Source organism: Apus apus, chromosome 2 (genome assembly GCF_020740795.1).
Source record: "Apus apus isolate bApuApu2 chromosome 2, bApuApu2.pri.cur, whole genome shotgun sequence".
NCBI lineage: Eukaryota > Metazoa > Chordata > Aves > Apodiformes > Apodidae > Apus > Apus apus.
In genome coordinates, this window is record NC_067283.1 from 9,311,886 (window position 1) to 9,319,697 (window position 7,812).

Sequence of the window (7,812 nt, forward strand, 5' to 3'; positions counted from 1 at the left end):
GCTCCGGCGGGTCACTCCGCCCTCCTGCGCAGCCTTACGCGGGAGCGGGAGCCGAGCCGCGCCGTAATTCATTAGCGGGGATGAATTGCCAGACGTGGCCCCGAGCTGGTGGGGATGAGCCAGTGATTATATTTAAATTCGCTATAATTGATTTGGGGAAGAGCTGCGGTGACAACGATAAATTGATTTGCAAATTTATTGGCGAGATAAATCCCGCGGTTATCGAAAACCCCGCGCTTCACAGCCGGGGCAGCCGTCGAGGATGAGGTGGGGGTCCCCTCCTCGGTACAGGGAAGGTGCGAGGGCCCCTCGGCCCCTTCCACCCGCCGCAGCTCCTCACTCGTTTGCAAGCCGAGCTGTCCCTGGAAATCGGCGCTGCTCCCTCATTTCCCGTGTCCTGGCTCCCCTTATGTCCAGGCTCACCCCTCCCAGCACCTTCTCCGTTACTTGGGTGGGACACGCGGCTCTGCTGCCGGGGAATGGTGGGGGCTGGAAATCAGCGAAACCAAACCCGGGGGGCCAGGGGTAGACGTCTTGATTCCTCCCTGTACCGAGGCGCTTCTCTCAAAAACCCACTCCCAGATCAGATGTTGCGGGAGGCTGGAGCACCGAATTAAAGTGGGGTTAGAAACCGGTTCCCTGCTCCTTCCCGGGCCCTCCGGCATCGCCCAGAGCACCGAGACTCCCCGGCCCGGAGAGCCAAGCATCCCCCTCGGCCCGGAGAGCCGAGCACCCCACCCCGCACAGAGCGCTCATACAGCTGAAGTACAAAACGCCGTTTATTTTCCACCCCACCGCACACGAGGGAGGGCCTGGGGAATAACTTAGCATGCATAAGTGGAGGTAACTTTTTTTTTTTTTTTTTTATAAATACAATATACAAAAATAAAGACAGTATTGAGATTTCCAGCAGTTTTAACGTTCATGACATAAACAGTTTTCCCAATATATAGTAAGAACAAAACATTTCCAATACTCAGCCAAAGAAATGCACTTCCAGGGGGCAGGGATGGGGGGGAGGAGGGGACGGGGACTCAAGTTTTGTCTGATTTTCAGTCAATAATAACACTGTATTCACCACAAATCCTTCCCTGCCTGGTGTGAGGAGGATTCTCTTCTCCATCCCCCTCCAAGCAAGGAAAAATTGGAACAAGGTGGGGAGCGGGGCCGGTGCCGACGAGGAGCGGCGGGGCTCCCCCCTCGGCGGGAAGGGCAGAGCCCGCAGCTGGAGGGAGCGGGGCCTGCGCGGGGGCTCACTGGGGCTGCGCCGGGGCTCCGTGCCGGCCCCGGGGCTGCGTGTCCTCCTCGTCTGCCTCGGAGCAGTCAGAGGAGTGGTAGGGGCAGCATCGCCCGGCTGCCACCTCCTCTTCCTCCTCCTCCTCCTCTTCTTCATCCTCGGGCTCGCTGTCGGGCAGCTCCCGCATCCTCCTTCCGCCGCTCTTCTCCGGGGCAGGCAGCAGCAGGTCCTCATCCCCCTTGTCCTCCCCGCCTCCCCCTTTCTGCTTCTCGGCCTCCTGAGCCGCCTGCTCCTTCGCCTTCTTGCTGCGCTTCCACTTCATGCGCCTGTTCTGGAACCAGATCTTTACCTGGGGGGGAGGGAAACACACAGATACGGCCTCATCCTCCGCCTCCCCGACGGCAGCATCCCCCCTCCGCCCCTCGCCCGCGGGACACACCTGCGTCTCGGTGAGCATCAGCGACGTGGCCACCTCGAAGCGCTTGGGCCGGGAGAGATACTTGTTGAGCTTGAACTGGTGCTCCAGCTCCAGCAGCTGCTGGCTGGTGAAGGCCGTGCGGGGCCGGCGGCACTTCCCCAGCAGGTTGGACTGCGCCTGGGCTGGGAAATGAGGCGGGGGGGAAACACGGAGGTGAGCGCAGAGCCGCTCCGGCCACCCCCCGGGACGGGGGTGGGAAGGAGGGAGGGAGGGAAGGAAGACGGTGAGGGGGAGAGATTGAAGCAAGGATGGACAGTTATCCACCGGAGAATGGACCGGGGGGAGGAATCTCCTCTAGCCTCCAGGCCCTCCGGGTCAGGGGTTTCTCGGCTTGCTCAGTGGCAGCGGATCCCCCAAAGGGATAAAAAAAAATAAATTAAATTAAATCATTTAAATAAAGAAAAATATGTCTCTTGATTTCCCAAGAGCCTAGTAAATGCGAGACAATAAAACGGAGCCAGGGATCGCGGCAAAGGGGTAACCGGGCTCTCCAGGGAGCAGCAATTTGCTCCATTTAATACTTTAGTTAAATCTGCAGCAGTCCCAGCCCGCCCATACCCTCCGGCTTTAATTAACGGGATTGCAGGCGGGTACCCCTCGGCTGGCCGGGGCCCGCTCCGCATCGCCCCGCACCGTTCGCGGGCTGGGAGCGCCGGGCACCGGCCGCCCCTCGGAGAGCAAACCAGCAGCGAGGGCTGGAAAACTGTCTTTGAAGGAAAAAAAAATATAAAAAATTATAGCCGGAATTTCCTCTTTCAGAAATAACTTAAATGAAGGATTGTATTTAAAAATAGTAATAATTTTTAAAAAAGCCGGGGGAGGGGCAGGGGGGAGGGCACCGGGGCGGACAGAGCCCCTTCGCGGGGCCCGGGCACCCCCCCGCGATGCGATGCGGCCACACTGCCGCCCGTTTCTTGAAGCATTTTAGCACTTGGGTTTATTTGGTTTAGAAAATCGGAACACGAGGAAGGGGCGGCTCTCGCTGCCCGGCCGCGTTTGGAGGCAGCTCGCTAAAGAGGGCAGAAAGAGAGAAGGGCAGTGTCCGCTCCCGGACAGCAGCGCCGAGGAGGTTTTCTCACTGCGGTGCGATTTTCCGAGGCTCCATTCTCATTTCTCTCCGGTTATTTATTCCTCCCCTGCACCTTGTTTGAGAGGCAGGGCTCTGACAGCTCTCCTAATTATTTTTTTTTTTCCTTCCTGAATGTTCCAGCCTAAACAACCCCAATGCGAGAGAAAACAATGGACTTTTTTGTCTGCGAATGTGTGTGCAGAATAAGAGGAGGAGGTAAAAAAAAACCACACACACACACAAAAAAATCGCAACTCTTTTCCTGGCATGATTTTCGTAAAACTACACCTCCGGTATTGTTAAGTCGGCCATTCCCACAGAGAGTTCACACCTCCGAAAATGATCTTTGCTTAAAACAGAGGCACGCAAAGTCCCCATCGCCGTGAGGCCTAGTGCTCTGCTGAGCACGCTTTGCTGGGACTTCGGGGCTGTCTGGTTTCATGCAGCATTTTCTGCTTTCCCCGGGCTCAAACGTCAACCCTTCCGACCGTATTTATTTCATTACTATTCGCTATCCCCAGGGAACGCGGAACCCCAGATTTTTTTCCTAACCCGAGATTCTACCGACAATCATTTGCCCAGAGGATTTTCCCCTAATTATTATAAATCCATTTCTGATTAAAAATAAACCATAAATTAGGAACGGTGACTGGGTGATGGGACCTGCTCCTCCGGGTTTTCTGGGGTATCGAGACCCTCCATGAAGACTGGGGTTTTTGGGAGAGACCATGGGGACTCCTGCCCCTGCCCTGTCCCTACGGCTCCCTCGTCTCCCCTCTCTGTTCGCTTCTGCATCCCGGGGACGGCGGGAAAGGGCATCTGCAACTGCAGGAAGCGATTTGTCACCTTCCTATTTAACCTGCCATGACAAACCGAGTTGCTCGGCTCTCGTCAGGTGCCGGGAACGGGTGGCGGCCCCACACATCCCCGCTTCCCGTTGCGTATCACTGTTTAATAATAATAATGACAATAATGACGATAATAATAATCATCATCACTGGCTGTTTAAATCTGCGGCTCACTTACGGGGAGCAGGGAGGAGGGTTCCTCCCGCTAGGAAGGAGACAGCTCCCGGCAGGCCCCTGCACTGGGATGTGGACGGAGGGGATGAGGGGCAGGGGGAGGCCGATACTCACAGTTGAAGTCGGGCATTTTGGGCAGGATCATGCCGGCGGTGGAGGCCCGCAGCCACTGGTCCAGCTGGAAGGTGCCGGCGCTGAGCTTGATGGGGTCGGCGGCGGGATGGGACGGGTGGGCGCCCTGCACTTGCGAGTAGGGGTAGGAGAGGGCGGGGTGCTGCCCCCCCAGCGCAGAGTAGCCGTAGACGGGATGCCCGTAGAGAGCTGCCTGCGCCGGCATGCCCGGCCCGCCGGGCGCCGCGGGGTGCAGTCCCAGGGCCATGCCGGCCGCCGAGGCGTGGTGATGGGGGTGGGCGCCGGTACCGGGCAAGAAGCCGGGTTTGGGGACCAGGGTGCAGTGAGCGGCCAGGAGACGAGGCGGCGAGGGGCTGTCGGTGCGCAGGCAGTCTGCGGGGCCGCCGCCGGCAGGATGCTCGGAGGAGGATGACGAAGAGGAGGATGAAGAGGAAGAAGACGGGGGGCTGCCGCTCCCGCTGCTGCTGCTGCTGCCGCTGCCGCCCAGCGAGGTGACCAGGGCCAGCGGCGCGCTCTGCCCCGCCGCCGCCGCCGCCTTGGGGGGATCGACAGCCAGCAGCGCGTCGATGCGGAAATTTTTGGATTTTTCCATGGGAACGCCGTCGGGCTGTGGCGGGCAGGGATGCGGCGGGATGACGGGGGGCACGGCTGGGGCTGGGGCTGGGGCTGGGGCGGCCCCGGCCCGGCCGCGTCTCCCGGCGGCGGCGGCGGCGGGTGGCAGTGCGGCCGCGCGCCGCGCCGCGCGCCCCTTGAAGGGCCGCAGGCGGCTCCCATTGGTCCGGCGGCGCGCGGCCTCGCCCGCCATTGGCCCCCGCGCCCACCTGTCACTGCGGGGAGACCCGCCCCCAGCCCCCCGTACCCCCCCCGCACACACACACACAGCCCCGGGGGGAGCTGCCCGCGGGGCCGAGGGGAAGCGGCTCCTCTCTGCCGGGATCATCCGGGCTGGTTTGGGTTGGCAGGGATCTTCGAGACCACCGAGGTCCAACCACGGGCAGGGACACCTCCCGCTAGACCAGGTCGCTCCATTCCCCATCCAGCCTGGCCTTGAACACTTCCAGGGACAGCCACACTTCCAGCCACAACTTCCCTAATCCACTGTCTCTCTCTAGGATCGCCTGGCCTCGCTGCCGCCTTCCCGATGACAGTTTTCCACCATTCCCGCACACAAGGCAAATATTTGCCGTGAACGCGCCGCCGACCGCTTTTTAACGAGTCGGAAAGAATAAACACCTGTGGGTCAGGGAGTCAAGCCTGCCACCAAATCCCGGGTTTGTCAATAGTCTTATTAGAACGGCTTATCTAAGGCAAACAGGCCCGAACAGAAAAGGGAAAGAGCGGGGCGAGGGGTCGCTCCTTCGCAGGGTCCCGTTCCCCGGGGGGGCGGGCGCGACTCGGCACCGGCGGTGTGAACGGAAGGTCAGGCCGCGGCACGAAGCGCTGCCGAGGTAAACAAGCTCTACCTTCCAAAAGCCTTTGCCAGCCCCCGGGAGAAGCCGCTGGGCTGCGGGGAATGGCCGTGTCGCGGCCCCCACGGGCGGCGGGGGGAGCCCCGGGACTGTCCGCGCCCCGCGGCGCGGTGCGCTGCCCCCCTGGCCGGTGCTCTTGGCGTGGGAAAACTGAAAGCAATGAAAAAAGGGGAAAAGAAAGGGAGAAAGGGGGGGGGGAAATAGAAAAGAAAAAAGGAGTTCAACGCAACAACAACAACAACAAAACAACCCTGACAACTGACAAGCTGGTCCCCCCCCCTCGCCACTTCTGCGTGGGTAAAAGGCCCGGAGCACCTCTGCGTGCACCCGTATGCACACGCGCCCACACACTCGTAAGGACACGCACCATTTGCTCTGCGTCCTGATCCTCTCCTCTGACCTGCACTGACTTTTTTTCCCTTGACCTCCCCCCCTGACAGGAGCCTCAGGACGCAGTCGCGCACACACAGCAGACAGACAGACACAAGCGGGGCAGACATACAGACACGACACAAGCAGGCCGACACTCAGGCACAAGTCGAGCAGACACACAAACACAGAGCAGACACAGGGACACAAACGCAGGGCAGACACACAGACGCCCCTGTAGGGCCGAGGCAGGACCGCACACACTGGCACGCGTGGGCCAGCCGAGCCACAGACGCAACCCCCCGCACACCGGTGTGCTCCGCACCAGCACACGGGCACAGACGGTTGGACATGATGATCTTGAAGGTTTCCAACCTTTATGATTCTGTGATGCACCAGACCCAAATAACAGCCGCTCCCGCACGGGGAGCCCCGGACACGCTCTGCGGTGCCCCACAAGCACTCAAGGCACCCGTGGCCTCCGGTCCCCCGGGCTCCGCCGGAGACACTGAGTAGCAAGATGGTTTTCATGAACCGTTTCGGTTTTGCGGAGCAACGGCCCTGGGACAGGCTCCGAGGGGCAAAGGAGACCCAGAGGAAGGGCCCGGGGAGCGCGGCAGCCGGGGCTCCCCCGCCGGACCCGCGTTTGCCCGTGAACGCCGCTCTGGGCCCCACTCGCGGGCCAGTCCCACGGCATCCAGTGTCATGAACTGGGTCCCACGACCCCGAAGGCCAGCGGGGGGGGAATATTGAACTGGCCCCGCCTCCTGCAACCAGGGCGCTGGGATTGCATCGTGGGCAAAGAGGATGCCCGGCCCGCTGGGAACGGGGACGCAGCCGTCACCTCCCGGGTGCCCCCGGGCAGACCCAGTGCCAGGTCCCGATGCCGGGGCCTGCAGTGCTGGGGCTGCGCGGGCGCGGTTTGTTCCGCGCATGAGGAGATCACGTCGCGGTACCGCTCTGCGGCCCCTTCCCGGTGCTGTTTGGAGGACGAGGCAGCAGAGTTGCGGGTTAATTCACCCGGTGTCAGCGCAGAGACGTGAGCCCACGGCTGCGCTCAGGACACGAGTGGGGACGCGTGTCTGGGGCCAGGAGGGATACATGGCTTGCAGCGGACCAGGGCGGCCGGTGCCGTGAACGTTTCTCCGGACACATTACCCCCCCGGGGCGGGCTCAGGGGGGTCGCCCGGTCAGGGCACCTCGCTCCTCCCGGTCCTCTGCCGCACTCAGGCATCGTTTGGCAGATGGGCGTGTGGAGAAACCCCCCCGCGACCCGCAAGCTTCAGCTCAGCAGCGAGCCGGCTCCTCCATCCACACCCCGCTCCTTCGGGAGCGTCCCAGCCTGGGCCAGGCCGGCCCCCTCCCTTCGGGGCCGCTTTCCTCCGCCTCCCTCCCGGGGGGGCATACTTAGTGCTTAGAGAAGGAGTTCGGTTTGTCAGACCTTTTGTTCGTTTTTTTGAGGGATTTTGGGTTGGGTTTTTTGGGTTGGGGTTTTTGTTTGTTTATTTCTTCGGCTTTTTTATTTTTTGTTTGGTTTTTGGGGTTTTTGTTTTTTGTTTTTTTTGGGGGGGCGGGGGGTTGTTTTTTGTTTTGGTTGTGGTTTGTTGTTTGGGGTTTTTTTTGCATTCAAGCAGCACTTTTCCCCTTTTTTTCCATTTTCTTACCTTCCTTTTTTTTGTTGTTATTCCCCCCTCCTCCTTTTTTCCCCCCCTCGCCATCCCCCCCCCTCCCTTTTTATTCTTATATTTTCTTCCCTATCCCCCTCCCTCCTCTCCATTCCGCGTGTTTGCCCCCCCAGGTGCCGCAGGGCATCCGGGCGGGCTGAACTCCCCGCGGCTCCCGCACCTGTGTTGATCCAGTATATTGCCCGGGAGCCAACAATGCGCGGTTATCTCGGCGGAGATAGCGCAAGGAGCGCGCTCCCCCGACACCTCCGGGTGGTCCCCTTTCAGCAGAGCCCCCACTCCCCCGGCCGTGGGCAAACAGATGCCTATCTCGCCTTTTGAAAAGCCGGGGCGGTGCACGCAGGGGGTGCT

At 60.8% G+C, this 7,812-nt stretch overlaps 1 protein-coding gene across 1 annotated transcript; it reads right to left on the bottom strand.

The window, feature by feature from the left end:
* Window positions 1-1,253: 1,253 nt before the first annotated feature.
* Window positions 1,254-4,530, bottom strand: MNX1 (motor neuron and pancreas homeobox 1). The gene is made up of 3 exons (XM_051611670.1): window positions 3,921-4,530; window positions 1,677-1,837; window positions 1,254-1,586 (listed from the first exon to the last, which is right to left on the bottom strand). The coding sequence occupies exons 1-3, from the start codon at window positions 4,528-4,530 to the stop codon at window positions 1,254-1,256; spliced, it is 1,104 nt and encodes a 367-aa protein (XP_051467630.1).
* Between the last annotated feature and the right edge of the window lie 3,282 nt (window positions 4,531-7,812).